This window comes from Pholis gunnellus, assembly GCF_910591455.1.
Source record: "Pholis gunnellus genome assembly, chromosome: 22".
NCBI classification, from domain to species: domain Eukaryota; kingdom Metazoa; phylum Chordata; class Actinopteri; order Perciformes; family Pholidae; genus Pholis; species Pholis gunnellus.
Window position 1 is genome coordinate 16,362,981 of NC_136549.1, and position 23,607 is coordinate 16,386,587.

At 45.1% G+C, this 23,607-nt stretch overlaps 1 protein-coding gene across 1 annotated transcript in view; it reads left to right on the top strand.

Moving 5' to 3' along the window:
- Positions 1–23,607, top strand: part of celf2 (cugbp, Elav-like family member 2) — a gene marked incomplete at its 5' end in the record, with an annotated part of 111,236 nt that overhangs the window by 68,136 nt on the left and 19,493 nt on the right. Inside the window, 3 exons of the mRNA XM_079184090.1 lie at positions 6,820–6,868; positions 10,606–10,740; positions 16,411–16,490. Coding sequence (XP_079040216.1) covers positions 6,820–6,868; positions 10,606–10,740; positions 16,411–16,490 — 264 coding nt within the window. The remainder of the gene's footprint in view (positions 1–6,819; positions 6,869–10,605; positions 10,741–16,410; positions 16,491–23,607) is intronic.

A 23,607-nucleotide genomic window follows, 5' to 3' on the forward strand; every position in this document is an offset into this window, starting at 1 on the left:
CCCATTCATTGCAAACGGCATACACACACACGTACACACAACCATTCCCACAGCGGTGTCATTACAGAGGCTCATTATCGAAATCAATTCAATTAAAGGCTGTAATTGCTGTACTGAAACCCAAATGCTATCGCAAACAGTGCTGAAGGAAAGGCAAACCTCATCGATGCACCGACCATCAGAGTGCGTGTGTGTGGGTGTGTGTGTGTGTGTGTGTGTGTGTGCTCTTATTTAACGAAAGAAATATTAATCGCTTGTTTCAAATTAACTCCCCTCACCCCTCTTCTCTCTCCCGAGTTTGTGGCGGCGTTTAAGCATATTGATTCAGCCAAAGAGAGGAGGGGGGGAGAAAAGAGGGGGAGAGCTTCAAATGCGGGCTAACTATGTTAAACACTTAGAGTAGTTAGTGTGGAGACGCCACACAGCATAGCTAATGCCAAATCCCTCAATCATTCCGCGCGCGCGCGCTGGGTTAATTATTTACCGAGCCAAATGAAGTGGGGATAATGTAGGCTAACTGTGCGCTCAGCGCCGCTAAGACGAGCGGATATTGTAAAGGACAATTTGATTTATAGCGGTTTTGTTTGCTGAAGGGAGAGTGAGAATTAAAGTCACACTTTATCTGTGTCAAGGTGTTTGTCAGAGTGATGTGTTGAAGCGGAGGGTGTGTTTGTGATGTGTCAAGTGTGTGTGTGTGTGTGTGTGTGTGTGGGTTTTACTGTTGGTGTTGGAGAGCGGGAGCTCCCCTGAAATTGACTTTTTAATTCTATCTTTTTGATGTTCATTTAAGGAAACCAGGTGTTTAAGAAGATGTTTTCTTTGGAAGAACTAGGAATTAGTCAAAAGTATCAGTGAGGTTATTTTTAATAATGTAGGTGAGGCATTTTTTGTGTTATTGGCGATCACCACCGTCTAGAGGTCATGTGTGTGCAGCGGCTCCTTCGTGGTAGGTGTGTGTGTAGGTGTGTGTGTGTGTGTGTGTGTGTGTCTGTGTGTGTGTGTGTGTGTGTGTCTGTGGTCGGTCGTACCGTCTCGGTCACTGATATTGAATCCCGACTGCGAGGGCCATCTGCCTGACTTTGACCTAGCAGCTCACCGTCACACCTTCAGAGGGAGGGAGGGGAGAGTGTGTGTGTGGTCGCCGTGTGTGTGTGTGTGTGTGTGTGTGTGTGTGTGTGTGTGTGTGTGTGTGAGTGTTTGTGCTTGAGCGAGAGACCCCGACAGACAGAAAGAGGGAGAGAGAGGGAGAGGGTGGTGCCATACAGTATGTGCACTCCCCAGTTTTTTGGCACACACACTCTGGTCATGTGAAGGTGGCTGGCAAAGAGCACACACATACACACACTCCTTCACACAACACACACACACACACACACACACACACACACTTATTCCCAGCGTGAGCCCTCAAGTTAGTCCTCTGGCTCCGGGAGAAGTCGACCCCTGAACTTTTAAGCACCGGGGCATTTCTGGAAGACGGCGGGCGGGCGGGCGGGCGACGGGCATCGCGTTAACCCCTGAGCAGCAGTTAACATTTAGGAAGTGTAGAGTTTCCCGGACGCCATTCACCAGGAAGGAGCTGTTTAACGGCCAGCCGAGGGGGAGGAGGGGGTGGGTGTAGGTCGCTTGATTGCCGGACAGTTTGGCCGGGAGTCTGCAAATGATGAAGTCATAAAGATAAAGTAGTTGAAAGGAAAAGGAGGAGGGGGGGCTGTCAGATCGACACCTCGCCTCAGCCAGGAAGGAGGGCTGATAAAAGAGACTGTCCCATAACTGGAAGGTCGTAAAATCCATCCTGGCTGCCCGCTGATCCCTCTGGTGTAATGTGGACCTTATGGCTCCGCTCATCTGGCTTTTTACGGAGATGAATATCTCCCGGTGATTGGACGGGCTAATCTCGTAGAGCGACAGTTCTGACCCGTCATGCTCACAGACTAATTAGAGGTCAGTTACTCAATATTTTCCTGTTAACAGTGACGAAAACCCACAGAGGCCGCTCTCGCTCGTCGCTTTGCTTTCACAGCACATGTGCCGTTTGATTCGGTCTCTTGTTAAACAAGCTCTGGTTAAAACCGCCTCCTGCTCAGCACCAAACAGCAGACTGACAAAGTTAGCTGATGAAGAGCCAGATATTTTATTCAGGAGTCAGCGGAGACCAGAAACGGAGCTAAAGAGTGAATATTGGACTTATTTAATCCCTGTGGGTTAAAAAGGCAAGGTTTATTTTTTTTAAATAGCTAATAATACACCATATATCACAGCAAGAAGCTGTAAAAACAGAAATGAATGTTGGATATATTAAAATGTCTAATGGTTTGTAGTAGAATCATGTGTTACAAAAGCTTTTATTGGGGAAAAATAACCAAATCTAAAATGGAAATCATGATATTTAATCTCATTTAAAATTGCGCCCAAAACAAAAATGGAAAAATGTTGTGTACATACAATATTCTTTTTCCAATTTTTGTAACATAAATTATCAAAGAAATGTAACTTGCATTATGTTTTTGCCTTTTAAGATTTATGGCATTATAACTGTGTTGCACATGTTTTAGTTCTTTCTACTTCTATCTGTGTTGTGTTGTTTCTAAAGAGGTGCATGATGGGAGCAAAAAATAATTACTATTTTAGATTATTTTTCACTTTCGAGGAATTAGGTTTTTATTAAATTATTTGACTCGCAGTTCATCCTGAGAGTTGATCCGTTCACAATCACACCACATGTTCACATGTAACTCAACGGTCAGTGTTAGCTAATGGCTAAAGCTAACAGCATATAAGAGACATATTGTGTCTCTTCGGCCTCTGTAATGAGCTGGCTGTGATGAAGACTTTGTCAGGAGGAAGAACTCCAAACCTCCAAAGAACTTGAGCGAAATGAGAATATCTCCGCCCGCGTGAGATGAATGCCGTCATTAAGTTTAAATTTGATTTCGACACGAATAAGCAAACAATCACCGCCGACTCTGCTGCCCAACGAATTATAAATCCAGATAAATATAATAACTTTATATTCAGGCTAATACATGTAACACTTTGCTTTGTAGTAATTGTAGAGCAGTAAAAAAAACAGGAGTTGTTATTCCCGGCAAAGTAGTTCTTAAGCAACACGGCGGCTCGTCCGCTCGTTGTTAGCGGTGTGAGTTTGCACATCAACATCTTAATGAAATGTTAATCGATTTTCAAAGCGGTGCCCAGCGTGACTCAGTCAATCACAGCTGCAGTTGTGTACGAACGCAAATTCAAGTATGATTAAAAAAAACAAAGGCGACACTCCACTTGAAGTGCAGCGCGGACGCGTTACAAGCAGATAATAAGCTACCAAACATCCAGGAGATTACATTAGAAGCAGGTTTACGTCAACTGTGCAGCCGCCGTGTAAACCGTGTTCTGATTGATTATTAAACAGTGAGTGCGGGGAAGAGAGGAAGGATGTAGAAGGTAAACAGGAAGTAGATTGAGAGGCCTCCTGACCGGACAGATAGATGTGTAAAGGTGAATGCCGGCGCAGCGTCTTTACCGGCTGCACACACGGCTCTACGTGGTGCAACTTTGTGCTTTTTCGTGAGCCCCGAGCGCGGTGAGGACTGAGTGGTGTTGCCGGGATCCCGCTGAGCGCATAATGAATGGCAGACTGCGGCCGTGGGGGCCTGCCGGGCAGAGAAGAAACGGCACTGTGGAATTGTGGGAAAAGCGCGCAAGGAGAGCGCAGCGTTGTGGGACTTCGGCGGAAGCTCGGCAGAGATCAAAGGTGTCGACTCCCCCCCCCCCTAGAACCCGCCGGGCATTCTGGGCAGACAGACCTGAGGAGGAGACGCCTGAAAAGCAGACAGACTTTCTTTTTGTATACCTGTGTGTGTGTGTGTGTGTGTGTGTGTGTGTGTGTGTGTGTGTGTGTGTGTGTGTGTGTGTGTGTGTGTGTGTGTGTGTGTGTGTGTGTGTGTGTGTGTGTGTGTGTGGCAGCTTTTAGCTGTGTTCTTCAGGAGTGAATGACGGCGGCGCGGCGGTTCCTGTTTTTTGTTTTTTGCCTTTAGAGGACAGACTCTGAAACGGATTAACGAGGACTGACTTGATGTGACTTCCAGGTTTGCTTTGACGTGACTTTCTCTTTCTTTTGATGTGGCTTCAACACACACACACACACACACACACACACACACACACATCTCACCCATGTCCCTGCATCTGTCCTTGTGTTAGCGATACTTCAGTGAGGCTGCAGCCTGAAGCGGACGGCATTATCCCCGTCTGTCCGGTGTCTCCGGCCCTCTTCCCTCCTTCTGTTTCTCTCGCTTCTTTTTTTTCTGTTTCTGATTCTTTTGTCTTTCTCAGACAGACTTTTTATCTCACCGTGTCCCCGTCACCGTCTGATACTTCTTTCTCTCCCTTACTTTAGATTTTTAGAAGTTAAAGCATTCAACCATCACTGAATTTCCTTTAAAGTTCCTTTTTACCTTCTCATTTAGTTCTCTGTTCTATTCTAGTTCTGTCTCTCTCTGTTTCTATATGCAAACAGTTCAATAATCACACTGCAATGTTTTTAGTCTATTTCTTTCTTTCTTACTGTAGTTTTTCTTTCAGTCTTGTGGCCTCAATGCATCACAAATCACACGTCAACCATCAGAAAGATTCACACTGTTTGTCACAGGCTGTGCCCTGATTGGCTAGTTTCACAGCTGCAGTGTTGTGGTTGTTTGTTTGTTCTTTGTTTTGGTTTTTATTTTGGAGGAAATCCGTAATGCTCTGCAGTGTCCTTTTCTGTCCCCCCCCCCACCATTGATTGCCCCAATCAGGCAGGTTTGAGAACTAATCAACGGACAGACATGGTGTGTGTGTAGGTGTGTGTGTAGGTGTGTGTGTGTGTGTGTGTGTGTGTGTGTGTGTGTGGGACAGGTCTGGAAGATGGAGGAAAAAGAAGCCGAGTGAGGATGATAAGGAAGAGAGCAAGAGGGAGAGAGTTGGGATAAAGGTGTGTGATAGAATTGGAAGATCAAAGCCTTCTGTCACAGCGTGACTGAGCCCAGGGGCATTATGGGTAAGACGGGGCGCGCACACACACACACTCACACTCTCTGCTGGTATTTGACTCTGAGTGTGATTGATACCGGGCTAGATTTGGAGAATCACTGTCATTCGTCTCCCCGCAGATCAAACAGCCACATAATCTCCTATAAAGGAAAGAAGAGATGGAGGGAATAAAAAAGGGACAGAGGAGGAGAGATTGAAGGAGGTAGAGAGGGAGAGAGAGGGAGAGAGAGAGAGAGGTGACAAAGCCTTCTCATCTGTGAAGTGTTTTCTTGTTTTCCATAAAAGAAGAACCGCCACCTTAAAAACACATCCATCATTCAGCTCCATTAAACTGCTTCTTGGCCACATCAGAGATATCCGGTATCTAAAAACACGAGTGTGAATGCAACCATTAGACCCCGTTTACACCTGGTACCAACATGCAATCTGCACCTCGCTATCGTATCTGCAAGTGAGGGGGGAATGCAAATAAAATAAATGCATGTAAATGCATGCAGAACTCATTGCAACCAGAGTTTTCTCCTGATCGGCCGGACCACGTCTTCAATTGACATTTTAACGTCTCGTCGGTTTTAAGACAACGGGGAGCAACAGAAGACCGGATAAAGAAAATGAAAGGATTGTTCAGTCGCTGAATCCTTGATTGTCATTTACTCCAGAAGTTCACAGTTTAGGGAGACTCCAGCCCACATTACGGTAATAATAATCCAAAAGGTGCAGTTTAACTCCACCCTTGAGTAGCACTGAAAGCGTCAACCGCAACAACTTATTCGTCACTTTGCAATTGTCACTAAAAAAGCTGAGGCTGCTATATCCAGCAGTATAGGCATTATTAGGCTCAGGAGGCTCGACTGGTCACTGTAGAGAGATTGTTCTCACTTCCTTCTGTGGGCCTAAACTAGCCTCCCTTTGGACAAATCTGATCCAATGGATCTAGAGGAAGCTGAGCCGAGGTGTGTGTGTGCAGTTAGGGTTATATTGTGTGTGTGTGTCGGGTTAGAAAGAGAGAGGCGAGTGCTCTGTGTGGATTCTGTTGCGGGGCGCTTGTTGTTCCTAGCCAGGCGTTTATATTTCTTTCTGTATGTCTGTGGAGAGATGTAGTCGCTGCGTTAGCGTCGCAAGAAGCAGTGATGAAACTTCACAGGTGTGTAGTTGAGATCATAATGAAGGCTGGGTGTGAAGATGGGTTGAGGTCCGAGCAGGGTCGACAGAAGTAAAGGGGGAGGAACAGGAGGCAACCTCTGGTTCTGCTGAGTGAAGCCAAAGCTTCATGTGTTAAAGCTGCATTCTCTCTAGTGTCCACCAGGGGGCGACTCCTCTGGTTGTATAGAAGTCTATGAGAAAATGACTCTACTTCTCTCTTGATTTATTCCCTCAGTAAACATTGTAAACATGAGTTTATGGTCTCAATCTCTAGTTTCAAGTCTTCTTCAATACAGCATGATGTTCATTTAGTAAATGATGGTCCATTTAGAGTCAAACAGACCATAAAGCAGGGGATGCTTTAGGGGCGGGGCTACACAGTGATTGACAGGTCGCTGCTGCTACCAGAGCTGTATACAGCGTCTCTACGTTCTTTGTCTTCTTCTGGTGTTTTTTAACAAACGGCTTCAGGTGCCCTAAAGTACCGACACCGTGACTGAGCCAGATGTGTGACCGGTGCCCATTACATTGTACATCTGGCTGACTGAGAAGCAAACACCAAGTGAACGAATGTTTAAACCAAACCTGAAATATTTGTGTTTGTGTGCAGCGTTTAATATATTTTGTTCTTCTCTTGTGTCTCTGCAGATGCACCACCCTATTCAGATGAAACCTGCAGACAGCGAGAAATCTAACGGTGAGTGGCCACACACACACACACACACACACACACACACACACACACATCAATATCGCACACACATGCATCAATAGCCTTTCTGAATTTGCTTGGTAATAGCTCACCCGTGTGTTTGCTCGACTGGAGGTGTGGGGGGATGTGTGTATTGAGTGAGAGACAAAGTGAGGAACAGAAAGGGGGGGGGGGGGGGGGGGGTGATATATATAATATATAAATAAATATATCTTATATGTGTGATGAATTATTGAGGTGCTTCTGAAGGAGGTCAGAGAAAGTTGAATCGTTTTGGCCTCGTGGTGAACCGGCCTCTTTTCCCCCTGTGGCTGCTGGTACAAACACGCTGTACACACACACACACACACACACACACATTAGTTTCCTACAGCCTCCTCTCACTCTGACGAGGAAGCTGCTGGACGTAAATAGCAGAGAAGTACGGTGTCCTCAGAGGGACAGTTCACCACAAAATAAAAAGAATATTTATTTTTATGCCTCCCCGATGGCTGAAAGCATCCATCCTCGTGAACTTGCCGCTAGGCTTAGTTTTTTTTAGCATATATTTTACATATTAAGAAAAGTAAAAGCAGTTAAAACGTAAAACAGGGACAGTGTTTTCTTTAAAGACACTTTTACAAGGTTTGAATTTTGTTGCCGCTATTGTTCCAATCTGTTTTTAATTGGCTCCATTTTGATGCAGCAATAACACTCAGGATGATTTGTCAGGTTCATTATGTTCAGTGATATTTAGTCGAGGTACATTTGGAGACTAAAAGACAATGTTATTAAAGTCGTGGTTTAATGGGAGAGGAACAGCAAACGCTGTGGACGCGACGTCTCCAAACTGAGTCTGATTTGGTTTCTGCTTTAAGCTTCTGTTTGATTCACACAAAATGTAAAAAACACACACTGTATGTTTCTTTCTCCTGCCTCTGCAGAGTTTACGTTCTAGTTTAGGTCACGGTGACAAACCTCCGGACAATGATGTCTTAAAAAGACGGCCCATCTTCGCTGACCGCAGCTGTCAAACCTCCTCCAGCAGATTGCATGTCGTCGATACTGAAATCAAACTAAATGTTCGGGGTCCCCTCGACCTCTCGGGCTTTTCATTCAGGGGAGGATATTTGAAGACGTTTGCTGCCGAGCCACGAGAAAATAAAATCTAATAAACTACCAGATTCCTGCTTTGAATCCTGAGACATCACAGCTGACAGTTTGGGTTTTTTAGAATCATTCTGGCTGAAGGAGCTCAGTACGTCGCTGCAGCAGAGCAGATATCTGAACATTTTGGCAAATTAACTGAAAGTGAAATCATTTGCACGGTTGAGTGAGAGTTTATTTATTTATTTGCAATTTGGTTGAACTGACCCTTAAAGCTGAGTAATTGAGCAGAATATGACAAATGGATAAAACCGTTATTGGATGAAGTGACCATTAAAATCCAATTGCAGGTCGTTTTTTTAAAGGTGTTTTTTTCCTAAAACTAAAAGCAGCAGCTTTGCCATAACTTTACATGAGAGGAGTCCTTCTGGCGGAGACAAAGAGCTGCTGTGTGACTGTCCACTGCGGGGGGGAATACAATACAACCACAGTATCCCGGCAAGGCAGTGGAGGAATCCTTATAAAAGCCATCATCCGCTCCGCTGAAATATGGCGACTTTATAAGACATAACCGTCGGGGTAACGATGGGGGAACTTAATAAAGCAGCCACCACTCAGAGCCAGAACGGTGAAATATAGAGCAGACCATACGTAACATACCCATCCAGTTAATGGTAATGACCTTTAATAAACCCGGTGTTGGAGTCGCTGTTACGGTGACGAATGGCTGCTCAGAGGTTTATTAGTTTAGTCAGCGGAGGAGACGGAAGGAGAGGAAAAGATGGAGACATGATAACAGAGGAATCTAGCGCCGTGGCTGTGTTTCTTTTCGCTGCGCTCTCTTCCTCTCAATGTGTAAAGAAGCGCACAGCAGGAAGCCAGTTCTGCTCCAGTTCTTATCCCAGAATGCAAAGCTGAATCCAGATCGTCCCAGAGCCGGCTTTATGAGTCTTATCGGGAACCTCCGCCCGCCTGCACGCCTCGCCCGAGAAACAGAAACAGTCAATTGTAACGATATCTGCTCTCTGTCTTTTCTATCGACACAGAGTAAATTAATTACATTGCTGTTAGACTTGTGGTAATCTTCCTCTGGAGTGATGCACACACACACACACACACACACACACACGCTGTGTACAAAGGAGTTAAAGCTTTTTGAAACAACACTTATCTTGGCAGCGTATCCCGACGGTTTGTCTTTTAAACACACAAACAATTCAAACAGCAAAATAAACAAGTGTGCTATTGATTTCCCAGAGTGCAACAGACCGCTTATCTCTTTCGCCTCGCGGTAAGAGCTGACAGTTTCCTCATTAAAAATGAATTGGATTAGCATTACATTGAATGCGATGGGAACGCGTAAACACACACACACACACACACACACTCGTATTGTTTCTGCGAGCGATGAGGATTGAACCTCGCACTGAACCTCGCTGAAAGCTGAAGTTTCTCAGCGTACACACACACACACACACACACACCTGCAGCCGGATCGCATTCCTGGAGATTGCACCGGAGAGGGAGGGATTGTGTCAGCGACTGGAGAAAGGGAGGAGGAATCAATAAAGGAAGAAAAGGAAGGAGGGTATGGGGAGGAAGAGGGCGAGAGGAGACAAGCTGGAGAGTCTCAGCGAGCAGTCTGTGTTGAAGTGATAACGAGACATTGATCAGAGCCTCGCAGATGGCATGATGAAATACATGAACTCTGTCTGTCTTCATCTCTCTCCCTCCCTCTCCTCCTCTCCGTCTTTGTTTCTTTTGATCTGTGTTTTGTTCTGTCTCATTCCATTTTCTGTTTCGGTTTTATCTTTTACTTTTTTGGTCTTTGTGTTGAAAATGTTTCTTTCTCTTTCTCTTTGTTCTTTCCTTCTTCTTCCCCTGTTTTATTTTTATTTTATTGTTGCAGTGAACTCCAGTGCAATGGGACACGATGCGCAAACAAATACGTGTGCAGTCAAAGGAAATACCTGCAGAGTCACATTGTTAAATATGAAGCTACTGCGGCTGGTTAGCTTAGCTTAGCACAAAGACTGGAACCAAAGGGAAACAGCTAGCCTAGCTCTGTGCAAAGGTGACAGAATCCACCAACCAGCACCTCTAAAGCTCACTAATTACACACGTTTCACTTTGATCTTCACATCTAACTCTTTGCAAGAAAGTGTAGAAACAAACTTCCTAAATTATCTTTACCATTCCTTAAAGAAATGCACAGTTCAGAGAAAACAATGCATGAAAGAAATACAAGAAATACTCAACTACACCCCTCGCAAACAAAGACGATCCTTTACAGTCAACATTGCACCAAAGCACAACAGAAACAAAGGATCTGTTTTATCTCGTAACGTACCCGACGTTAGTGGAACATAACATGTCTGGTATAAGGGATTATTCTGCAGATGCTCCGGTTCAAAATGAGACCAAACTTCTCTCTGGATGTTCACCAAAATGTGTCCTGCAACAGACCAGGTAGTGTTTGTTTTTAGCTTAGCCGATTAGCCGATTGCCTGAATTAGTTGTTCACTAATCACTTGATCACTTGCTGCCAATAGAACGGTCTTTAAAACGTGTGGTCCTCCCCTCCGTTCACACCTTTCTTCTTCTTCTTCTTCTTCTTCTTCTTCTCCACTCTGCAGCGGTGGAAGACAGGAAGTTGTTCATCGGCATGGTGTCGAAGAAGTGCAACGAGAACGACATCCGGGTCATGTTCTCTGCGTTCGGACAGATCGAGGAGTGCCGGATCCTCAGGGGGCCCGACGGACTGAGCAGAGGTGTGTGTCACTCCGACTCACGTCCATCCACACGTAATGCTGCTCCATGTGTTTTTATTTATTACCAGAACGGCCTCCAGCGGCCGTTTCTGTATCATTGTGTCGACTCTGAAGCGACTCAGACTCAAAGTCCTGCAGGAAGTCTTTTACTTTATCGCTGTGTGACGAGAGTCGGCCGGTTGAAGAAACAAACAAAGCATTGGCTCATTTATTTGTACGGTCCTGTATCTAAAAATCTAGGAATTTATCCCAGTTATTGAATCATTAAAAGAAAAAACATCACTCCAACCTTTTTTCTTATTTAACCATTTATTCCGTCTTTGACTTAGATGTATTTTGCTGCATAATAACGAGCTCATTTGCACGTTTTCAACCATCCTTCTCTCCACTGTTTACGACGGGAAGTTTTCCCTGAGCTGTCAATGTCACAAGAAGATGTTGTTTACTGTAAACTTTGGTGATTAGTGTCTACCTGCAGCAAAAAAAAAGAGTGTGGGAGACACAAACGTCAGGACGCAGCTGGTTTAAACCGCTTCCTTTCTAAAAAAATAAAAATAAAAATTGATTCAGATCCTGTTTTTCAACCGGCGGCTTCTTGGAAAATTCCCAGATTTCCTTCAAGGTTTTGAGAGAGTCACGTTTAAAATTTGACACCTTTTTGTGTGGATGCCCGGTGACTGTTGATGGTGAATAAACGTAATTGAAGCGATAAATTCTATATTGAGAAAGCTAAGAGTCGGCAGCAGCAAAAATCTGTTGTTCTTCCTGCATCCAGCGGCGTTATTTGACGTAGTCTGGGACATTCAGACGTTTATTACTGGAGCTGTATCAGCGAGACGATGTGACACGCAATGCATCCTGGTACATGTAGGCTCTTGCTTGGCAGGAGAACTCAGCTTTCTAGTTCAGTACAGCACGCACTCGGGGATTTTTCTTGCTTTAATCGACATAATTTACCATCAACAGTGATTTAACGTCCTATCAAAAGGTGGCAAGTTTTCCCTTTGAGATGTAAATACGAATGAACTGGAGCGACATCTTGAGGCTGTTGTGGCCACTGTGAATGCATGCTTCTCCTTTTCGCTCTATATATCTCTTTTCCTCTCTCTCTCTCTCTCTCTCTCTCTCTTTTTTCTCCCCCCTCTTGCTCTCTCAGCCTCAGCCCCCCCCCCCTTTTCCTCCTCCGACCTCCTAACCTCCATTCACATCCTTCACCTGCCCTGCCGTTCCGGTTCAGCCTCACCGTAAGCCAGCCCTTAAGCTCTTTGATGCTTCCATACTGAGGCGGAGGGCAGTTCAAACCCGGAGACGAGAGTTGCTGCTCGTTGCGTTTACAGTACGCTTTGGGTTTGTCATATTTTTACAGAGCAGGATTTAGATTTCAGTCATTTTTCTTTCCTCAATTGGTCTGAAAAAGACGAAACAAACGTAAAGGATTCATTGTTCGATCAGTGTTTTTCCTGATATTCTTTAGGCCACATAGGAAGTCAGTAAAGTAAGTAAATATACATAATATATAAAGTTATTGTTTTGGGAGAATGCCACAGAAAGCAGTAGGGTCGGGTATGATTTGATACTTTTTTGAGGAACCCTTTTCTTAATTGAACAAAAGACGCCAAATGATGATTACGAATAAAACACATCAGTGTGTTCGCAGCTCTTTTCCTTTTCTCCACCACAGAAGAAGTGAATAATTATCCGTCGCCACAAAGAGTGAGTTTTGAGTTGCTTCACTCGATTTTTTTGGAGAAGAGCGAGCGAGCTGCCTCCTCATCCGGCGGAGGCGAACGGTCCAAGCGTTGAATTCGTGCCATGTGTGCTTCATGTAATTGGCGAACGTTGAGGGGCGACATAATGTACTCGTAAACAAAGTGCTCCGGGGCCGGTTTTAAAATCCAGAAACGGGCCCGTTTACAAGCTGTCGAACCAATTGGATTCGTCCACTTCTGAGTTCTCCCAACAAACTAAGATTACGGAGTTTAAAATAACCGAAGTCGTCGTTTCAGTGGATCATAAGGTCGACACGTGAAGCGCTTCCAACTCATCCATCAATCCAAATCTCAGCTATTCTAGCTCTATAAATAGCTCTTGTCGTCGGGACAGGGACCCCTCCATCCCGCCCCACTAACACACCCCAATCATTTCTACTCTCTTCCCAATACTCCTTACCTCTCCCCTCCCCCCCTCCTCCCTTTCTCCCCCTTTGTGGATTCAATGTGTGCTGAGGATGTGGAGGGGCTTTTCAAACTCTGTCCTCCTCCTGTCACTCCAGCTGTCGCTGTCAACGTCACGGAGGTTCCATGTGAATCTGTCGGTCACGTATATATATATATATATATATATCTTCTTTTCTTTTTTTTCTGTGGTTGTCGGACGTTATGGATGTTTTATCGTTGACTTATTTTTCTCAATGTGTCTTCTTTCTTTTTCTCCTCAAGGTTGTCTCTCTAGAACCTTTGCCTGAAACTAAACCACTCAAACTCCCATGCTCCTTTGCTTCTACACTCAGCAACACCCCCCTCCTCCTCCCTCCTCCCTCCTCCCCGTCTCCATCTATTCACCCTCGCTGTCCTAGAATCTTCTCTTGCATCAATTTGTCCTCTTTTTTTTTTTTTTCCACAGACATCCCACATCGGCCTCCTTCCATTCCCATCCCCGTTTCCTTCTTCCATCCCCTTTTTCAGCTCCTTCTCTTTTGTCCTCATGAATATTTCAGACGCGACGGCCGGATCTGCGTTTTTTTCTGCAGAACTGATACAAACCACTTAGCGTAGAGGAGACGCTGGTAGTCCAGCTCGGCTCTGGGTAGTGAACAGAGAAACTTAACCAGGTTGGAAATAAATAGGCCTTTAAGGATTCCGATGTGCCTGCGAGTCCCAGAGGGCCCTCAGTCCCACCTAGCTGAGCTCCCGTTAAAGCGCGGTATCAATCAGAAGAGAGCGCCGCCATCCCACTATTAATAAAATATGGATCACCCCACCAGTGGATGGCTGGGCCTTGGGACCTACCCTACTTTCATTAAAGGACTGTTTGGTTCTCCGCTGACGACAGAAATGCGGCCCGTGAGGTATTTTTAGCGCTCAAGCCACGAAACGTCTCTCTGAGACATGAACGAACCAGCCAGTTAAGAGCTTTGACATTAATGAATCAATGTTCGCACGCGGAGGAGTTCTTTATTTAGAAGCTTCGAGCTGCAGAAACCGGCTAAAGACAGAAATGTTATTTTAGAGAGAGGGGTAAAAAAAAAATCTGCCAATTGGAGGCAAACGGAGGAGTTTGCATTATTAGATGAAAGCCGATGACGTTGTCGCTGACCAGTTTGGTAAACAGTCGTGACCCGTGAGGACCAGTTCTGGAGGGCTAACCCAAATAGAAGCAGACCCCCCACCCTCCGGAACTGGGGCACCCTGCTGGAAACTAAGCGGTTAAATGACAGCATGTGGCCCGTCTAAAATAGAATCAGTTGAAGGATTGACCCCCTTTTTCTGAATGTCCTATCTACGGTAAAAAGCAGCTGGAGCTGCAGCGTAAAGGACGCATCTCAATGTTTACTAGGTCAGCGCCGCAGAATCTGTAACCTTCAGTCTCTTTTTATTACATCCTTACCTCTCTCATGTTAACTCAGCAAGGCAGGTTTATATGAAAGGTGAGTGAATTATGTACATCCAGTAGATCTCACCAAAACGCATTCAAACTATTATAAGAGTATTTTCCCATTTGTTGCCTCTTTGGGCTGGACATCATCATTTGAGCTTTCCAAAACCATCTCGAATAACCGTTAAAAAAGCAGCTCGTAAGGGCTTTTCTCTCTTGTTTGAAGGGCGAGATAACTTCAGGCAACTAAAACTCCTTTCTTAGGGTTAGTTAAAGATTATGCTTAAAAGAGACCAACAATGAATCTACACATTGTTAAAGCATCCTCTGCTTTATGGTCTGTGTGACTCTAAATGGACCATCATTTACTAAATGAACATCATGCTGTATTGAAGAAGACTTGAAACTAGAGATTGAGACCATAAACTCATGTTTACAATGTTTACTGAGGTAATAAATCAAGAGAGAAGTAGAGTCATTTTCTCATAGACTTCTATACAACCAGAGGAGTCGCCCCCTGGTGGACATTAGAGAGAATGCAGCTTTAAGACAGGTCAGTATGGGCCACAAAGGGCATCCAATCCACTCTAAAGAAGCCCACCTGTCTTGCATCTGGCACATCAGACTTAGCTGAATGTACACAGTGAGGTTATCGGAAAGATTTTTGCCCCAAAAAAAGACATTATTATTACTATTATCATTCCTGCAGCGATGCATGGCCTCTACAGGGACAAGCCTCTCTGTTCTCAGAGAACAGGCCCCTGAATGAAATCTGTGTAGCGGATGTAACTGACCATCCGTCACTCCCAGCCTCGTTCTATCACAGCGGCGAGCCGGCTTTTGATAGAGGTAGACGAGGGCAACGATCGCATCTATTTCCTCCACACATCTGTCCGTCCTCTCTCTCTCTCCGTGTTGCATTATCTTTCCTCCTCTCTCTCTCTTTTTACTCTCTGCCCTTTCCCTCCCATCCTCACACCCAGGGAGAGTCTATCTGATGACAAAGGCTATTAGTTTTTTTGTTTTTTTCTCCCCCCCTATTGCCAAACCACGAGTCAGCCAGCCGTACCTGGACGTGTGCGTGTGTGTGTGTGTGTGTGTGTGTGTGTGTGTGTGTGTGTGTGTGTGTGTGTGTGTGTGTGTGTGTGTGTGTGTGTGGAAGCATGTGAGTGTAATCAGTTCAGGCCTGGCTGCGCTAACATGGCTTGGTGAGTTTGTTAGCATATTATTAGTCCGGGGGGTTGTTGAAGCACTTCTCACATTATCTCCTCTAATCACTCCCTAACCAGCCAGACAAACACAACCTTCCATCCCCCCCCCCCCCCACACACAAACAGCCAGCCAATAACAGCCTCCCTCCCAAAATGAAGCCCTCCGGCTGAGTCCCGTCTTGATTGGCTGAAATCAGTGTCAGTCACGGACGAGGTCGACCACGCCTCCTCTCTCTCTTCCTCGTCTCTCATGTGGATTGAATTAATACGATTCTTCATCTTTTTGTTCTAGCTCGCCACCGTCCGCCACGTCTCTTTTCCTGTTTTGACAAAGGAGGGCCAACCAATCACACGCACAATACAGGCCCCCCCCCCCCGATTAATTCAAATCAGAGCCGTTGAACTCGGGTGTGAGTAATTCGGGCCGGCGGTGTAGGAGACAAATAAAGAGGCGGTGACGCAAAGAGACGAGGAAGGAGCCAATCAAATGGCCCCGGTGGTGATTGTGGTTTGTCTCAGGTGTCCTGTGGAGGGGGGGGCGAGGTGATGGTGACGGGTTGGGGGGGGGGGGGGGGGGGGGGGGTATGTGGTTGTCATGACACTGTGCTTGTTTTTCGGCTGTTGTTTCCACGGCGACTGACAACACTGTTGTCACCGCCTGTGGGCTGTTCTCTGTATCAATCTCTGTTTTTTTTTTGTTTTTGTTTTTTTTATAACAACGACGTGTCCAACCCTTTTGTCTTGTTTTTGTTCTTTCTTGTCTTCCCCCCTCCTCCTCCTCTTCCTCCTCCTCCTCCTCCTCCTCCTGCCCCCCTCCCTTCCACTGTCCCTCCATCCCTTCCTCCCTCTCCTCCCCTCCCTACAGGATGTGCGTTTGTCACGTTTTCCACCAGAGCTATGGCACAGAATGCAATCAAAGCCATGCACCAGTCTCAGACTATGGAGGTACTGTACTCTTGCCCTTCCTTCACCTCTCTCTCTAATCTCTTGTTTCTTTCACTCCTTTTAAAAATAAATAAACGTGCACTTCACTCTGTTACTGTGCTGTAAAACTCACCACACCAACATATGTTCATCACACCTCCAGCACGGCTCGAGTCTGAATGCCGTCACATTAATCTACAGGCTTAAATGAATGTCTTGCTTTTAATTGTTTAGAGCAGTTTAACAGTTATTTAATAGACACAATCATTGAGAAGAAAATCCCTGTAAGAATTCACCAGATAATATAAATGAGCCTTATTTGAAGTTGTCTCGCATACGATGCCACACGGAGATAGATCACAACAACAGGCTAATAGATGAAAGCTAATCGCTAAGCTAATTTAGCTGTGAATGCATTTTAAAGATTTTGGGAACTTCTTGTATTGCTGTTTGTTTACGTACAAGAATAATAATATATATAATCAAAGAGAATCGATAAGAGTGTCGATAAAACGAGGCCCGTCCCTGCCGCTGACTTTTGTGTCACAAATCTCCAAACTAGAACAAACTTTGGCTCAAAACTGTGAACCCAAAAAAAAAACCCGACACACCTTTGACACAACGGCCACAATGTGCAGGTGGCGTCACAGACCTCATCAGCTGCACGGCGACCCCGGCGGCGCCGTAATGGGGACCCGGCCCCTGCTCCTTTGTGTGTGTGTGTGTGTGTGTGTGTGTGTGTGTGTGTGTGTGTCCCAAAAAAAGGGCGCCTTTGTCGACATTGTCGGGCCAGTGACAGGGCAGCATGACAGGGCCGTGATTTGGGAGAGAATTACTCGGTGTAATACGAGTGTGAGTCACACCGAGAGGGAGAGAGAGACAAAAAAATGGTAATAACAGGCCGTGTTAAAGAAAAGAGACGAGTGGCGTTCACCCCCGTGGCCCCCTCATTACAGCTGATCATGATAATCACGGCCGCTATTGATGTGTCGTGACCCTGACATGGCGGGGGGGAAAAAAAAAAACCCCGCATGCTCCTCCCTCCGTTGGTCTGCGTGTGAAAGTGGAGGTTTTTTTTTTTATGTTTGTGTTGTTAAGTGTCTGTGTTGATTCATGTGGCCGAGCGGCGGCGCGTCCGTCTCCTCCTGAGTAGAAGGAGCGACGCTCTCTCCTCCCGACGGCGTTAGCATTAAGCTAGAATTATCCCCTCTCTGAGCAGTTTCGGCTGCCACAATGGGCTTCGGCAAACGCTGCCAAACGTCCTTCGCTTTTATCCAGCGAACAGAAAGAGAAGAGGAAAAAAAAGCCTTAAAGCAGAACACGATACTGCAGTGGACAATGGCAAAACACCTTCATTTCCATTTGAAAAAACAAGCTGTCTAGCCCCAGGCGCACCCAAATTGCCGCAACCGTTTGTTAATGTTCCTCAGTTTTTGCAATTTAAAAGTAATTACTTGGGGTCCGTATGAGGGAATGAGGTCTGGTAAATAGAGTTCGGTTATTGTCTCGGCTCTGTTGCGCCCCGTTGTCTTAGATGGAGCAAGAATGTTGCGTACATGTCAGGAAGGAGGAGGGGAAAAAAAAAACCCAATGTGCGCTGTCGCTGTCATATCCATTCTCATTACGCCGTGACATTCAGGTACACACATTTGCGCGCACGCAAAAGCACGCGGGGCGCCGGCTGAATGTCAGGGCCCTAATGAAAGTGGATATGAGCGAGACATGTCCAACCTCTGCAGACACACGAGCACACAGAGGTGTGTGGGCTTCATTTGTGTCGTATTTGTGCACAATTTTCCGTCATCACTGATTTCTGTTTCTCCTCCCCCCTCCTCCCACATGACACTAGAAGACACACTCTCGCTGCACACACACACACACACACACACACCGTCGACGCACAAGCGTTCAAGCGGGCGTAGACGAGAGCTTTAAGTGGAGCATGAGGGACGGCGGAGCGCCGTCTGTTTAAATAGCGAACAAACGCGTCTGTCAACTGTAGTGGAGAGAGAGGAGACAAACGGCGGAGAGGAAATGTTGGATTAGATTAATCAGGGGCGGTGTTGTACGAGACGCCGGGTGATCCCACATGTGTTTTTAACAGAAGGAGTCTCACTTAGAGCCTCACGCCAGAGTCAGTTGTGTTTCTGTCACCGGTGGTCTCATGAATGTGCTCGATACGGACCCTCGGGTAATACGCAGCTAAACACAGTGCTGTAGTAAATCCTGTCTTCGTTGAAGGTTAGTTCAGTTCGGAGGCTGCAGTTTGACTTGTGTTCATCATCCCGAGAGGTGTTTCTATTATTTTGTCCACCCTAACTGATGTGCATCTTAGTGGGGCAAAATATTAGAAACGGTATCTGCAGTGTAGTAGCTCAGCACATCTCAGCAGCACCCTCAAAACAACTAAAAGGTCAAAGTATAGACGTCGTTCTGTCTTATAGCTCGGTGGAGAAAATAAACGGTAGGATCTCGTAAAACCTCGGTGATGTATTGTTAAACGTTATCAGTATTCGGGTCTGCTCTACTTTTAACTACTGCTGCAAAAATATGGGTCGCAAAATTGATGACATTTAAGTGTTTTCGACGACTCATTCTCACTCAAAGATCGTTAAAAAACAGACGCAGTGTGATGCTGAAGCAGCTTATAGCATCTGTGAGCTGACTCCAATTTAAACCCTTCCACGTCGTCATCAGACAGTCAGAGCAACGGATGGAGTAGAAAGAGCTAGAAGGTCGGATGGGTCAACAAACAAGACTATCACCCAGGATTCAGGTCAACGTTGACCTCGGTAGTCTTCTTACGCAACAAACGTACTTATTTTAACCCAAACCACGATCTTTTCCAAACGCCTAACTAGTATTTGCATGAGATTATTAAAACAAGACAAGATAAAAAGGTTAGAAAAGAGCCTGAGATCAAACTCTTACTGGTTTTGATGCTTAATTTTGACTCGGTATGCAAAACTTTTTTTTTTTGCACAAAGTACTTGGCGTGCAAACTCCTGCAGTGAACAGAGCCTCCTGCTGTCCTTTTAGTCGCTGCACATCACATGGTTTAGACATTCAGAGGCTCAGTGAGTGGTGAATAAATGAGACGGAGGAGGTTCAGAGCACATAAACTCTCTTGAAAGCTACGAGAGAGAGAGAGAGTGAGAGAGATTTGATTTTCAAGGTAAACGGACCGGAGCTTATAAGTTGAGTTTGCGTGTCCTCGTGTCGAGGCGTACATTTACGGGGGGAAGCTGGGAAGTGATGCGTAATGCTCCGTTCACGGTTGTCTCAGAGAGTCGGCCTCAGGGAGCGCAGGCAGCTTTATTAGCCGAGTGAACTCCTGGTGAAGTCCATCACGAGGCTGCAACTTCTGTCTCTGAGAGAAAGTTTGACTTTTAGTTTTTTAGGGGGGGGCGTGTGGACGGTGAGACGAGGTCAAACCTTCAGCCTGAAGCAGCTGACGAGGTGTCATTTTAATGGGAAAATGTGCTGTAATTACATAATTACACATGTGCCAGGTGCTTATTGCGATGTCTGCAGCTTCAGTTAAACTATAGGCTGTCACTGACATCCACATTTCAGTCTCTGCGGAGATCCAAACTTTATGATATATGCTATAAAGTTATTTATCCAAGATTTGTCAAAAAATTGTACGAAACAAGACAAAAATAACGTTTCAGAAAAAGGAGTGTTTTCCCTGAAGAAACGTCTCCTGTGGGACTCGGAGCGCTTCATTTTCTCCTTCAGATGTGAAAGTTGTTGCGACACGGGAGACGATCTGCAGCTGAACAATCTCGCTCCTGAAATAGTGTCAAACATAAATCGACGCCGCGGCGCCGACATCCAGTTAATGACGTGTTTGTTTCTAAATATCTGAACCCAGAGACCGTTTAGGACAAACACTAACAACTTATTTTATGACCACCACGTTGTTTTCCCATATCGGGGCAGCATTAGTTATTAATACATGCAGCGTGTTATGATGTTAACGATCTACGAGGGACTCAAAGAGAGGTAGAGTCCTCGTGGTGCTCCCTGCCGTTTGTGTTCAAAAGTGACCAATTCCAAACAAATCAGATGGTTTGCAGATTTTAGTTGCTCACAACATGAGGTGTAATTTCACCCAGCGGCGTTTGTTTTCTTTCCCCCGAAGCAACAAATACCTAAAAAACATTAGCCGGCTCCTCAAATACTGAAACAGGAGTCTGGATGAGTTCTTCCCTCTTTGCTTTAGAGCAGTGGATCTGTTGCTGTAGTCGTTTTTTAGAAAGTCTCAATATGCTTTCAGCGTTTCAGAGTCTCTGTCTTAGTTTAAGCTGTTCAAATGGGTTTCTAAGTTTGGGGGATTTGTCTTCCTCTCTTGCTTATTAAAATTATAACCCTAAAGATTTGAGTCCGGGTTCATTTATGGTGGGAACAGTAAGTTTCAGTTTAATACTATTCAAACTCTCTCTGAGCAGATACTTTGTCAGAAATACAACAGCAGAGAAACAGACAAACATACTCCTTTAATCTTTAGTCTCTTTAATCTGAAGTAAAAGTACTATTACCACAGTGTAGGAATACTCTGTTACATGTAAAAGTCCTGCAATCAATATTTGACTTCAGTAATAAAGTATTAGCATCAAAACACACTAAAAGTACCAAAAGTAGGGAAGCAGAATTATATTATATTATATTAAATGGCCCATTTATATTATTGGATTGTAAATATTGACCCATTAATACGTACGCATCACTAATAACTGCTAAAGGCGGAGCAATAGTTTAACTTTACTATCAGTTAACTTTATGCTGTTGAATATGAGCCGTGTTTTGTATTAATCAGAAATCAACTAAAGCTGTCAGATAAATGTGAAGTTAAAGCGTTAGCAGTAACTTAATACGGGAATCCAGCACAGGAATGGCGGACCCCGCCACTAGCAATGAAAGCTACCACACAGAGAGGTAGTTACAGAGGGTAAATACATAGAAAGGCTGTTGCAGAAGTAATGTCGACCAAAAACAGTCTCAAAAACGGGGGTTTGATTTCATGAAAGTGTAAAGATATTGTAGCTTTAAGGAGTTTGGCTTTCATGAAATATTTTCTCAGAACAGTGGAGTTTCATCCCACTAATGGCTGATTAGCACAGAAGTCACACAGTGTTTGATATACAAAAGTTCAAGCTGTTACTAATCATTGCTGAATTATTAAAAAAAATCCCCTACGGATAAAAATCAATGAGAGAAACCCAACAGATGGCGCGAGCTGCCGCTTTCCCTCCGCGCGTTTGTTTAGTTTTGGGGTTTTTTTTATCACTGAAGGGCAAAGTTGTGCAGCCGGCCAATCGCCCCGAAAAACTTGAAAGTGCAGCCCCGGTGTTGAGGGAGAACCGGTATATGCACGGAGCGTATAGAGGCCCACCCCCCCCCCCCCCCTCGGCCCCTCTCCCGGGGCAGGACTCTCATTCTGGGCCTCGTCTCCTCCCCCGCTGCCCGGGTGTCAGCTGGAGTAATGAGATATTTAGCAGAGAGCAGGTATAGGGGAGCTCCTGTCTCGAGGGGAATCCGCTGCAGCGGCGAGACCCCAAACTTGACACCCTCGCTCCGAAGGCAATTCTCCCATCGTCACCTCTCTTTTATCTGTCGGCGGGCGGAATGAAAGGGGAAGATGACTGGTGGAGGGACGCAGTAAATACGGACGGACAGGAGACGCTCACATGATAATTGAGCCGTGGCAAAAATGTTGCTATTGAGGCTACTTTAAGATTGAACATTAACTGAATTATGACTGGTTCTGATGTCAAATTGTATCCTTTTTGCTCCGTCTTGTAGCATCGTCACTGCGTGTCTTATTATCTTCAGGATAAGTTAGGATCGGCTACAGGAGGTCTACATCCTGAGGGTTCAGCTCCTGGTGCAACACGTACAATAATAGGTCTTAAAAATCTTCATTTGACGAAATATTTTGCAGCCAAATCAAATAGTTTACATGATATTCAACCTTCGTTTCTTTATAATACATTTAATACTTGACCTGTTTCTTTACAGGGTTTGCACAAAGGCAGTAAAGTAGTTTATGAATATGAAATATGATAAATTAAGCTTTGATCAGCACCACGGACAGCGACCATGAATGTTGTTGGGCGAATGTACCTGAAGGCCACCGTAGGTTCTTCCACAAAATACGACCTTTAAATCAATTCATCGAAAAACGATGTGATGATTTGCTGCTTTTCTCTATTTTATATCATCGTAAACAAATGTTTTAATCATTTTGTGGGCATTTTGTCACAGTTTATAAACGAGATTATTAATCAATTAATCAAAGGATTAATAAATAGATACATAGTAATGAAAATAAAGATTAGTGGCAGCCGTTTTCATTTAGCATACATGCAAGAAAGACAATGCATTCTGGGAAGTACGCTGACTTGTGTAAATGCGTTGATTTGACGCTCAGAGTTGAGACGTGTAGCTGTGTTTGCTGCTGTCTGCTGTCTGCAAAGTAGCCGAATCCCTCCCTTCCCCCCCCGCCGAGTCTGAGGATCGTGCCTCGAACTAAATGTTTCAATCAAAAGGTTTTTATCCTCCCGTGGCAGATTGCCTTTGTTTCCGACGGATTTGCCCCCTAGTTAGGCTTTGATTGCGGCGTCTGAGTATCGGCTCGGCGTGATAGATTACGACTTGCCGTTTTTCTGCTTCGCTGTGTTTCAGCCGTCGCTGCAACTTTCATCAGGAGCGTTGTGTCTTTCGTGTTTTTTTCTCCTTCTCCGTGTGTGACAGTGCACACGCACACACACACATGCACACACACACACACAGACACACAGGAAACTTGACATTAAAGCCACTGGGCTTTCTTCTCTCCCCCACAAGGGGCTCAGTTATCTGTGAGTCCAGAACGGTTTCACCAGAAACAGATTTCCTGAGTTCTCCAACTATTTCATCATCTCATGTGAAGAGAGACTTGATTTGTGTGTGTGTGTGTGATACTGTGTGTGTGTGTGTGATGGTGTGTGTGTGTAAGAGAGAGAGTGTGTGTGTGTGTAGAAAGGCCAAGAGAGATGGATTGAGATGACCAGAAAGAGACTTTGAGAGGAAGATTTGGAGATTTGGACGAACAGAAGTGTTTCTAATTGTCCGAATTTGTATTCCTCAGAGC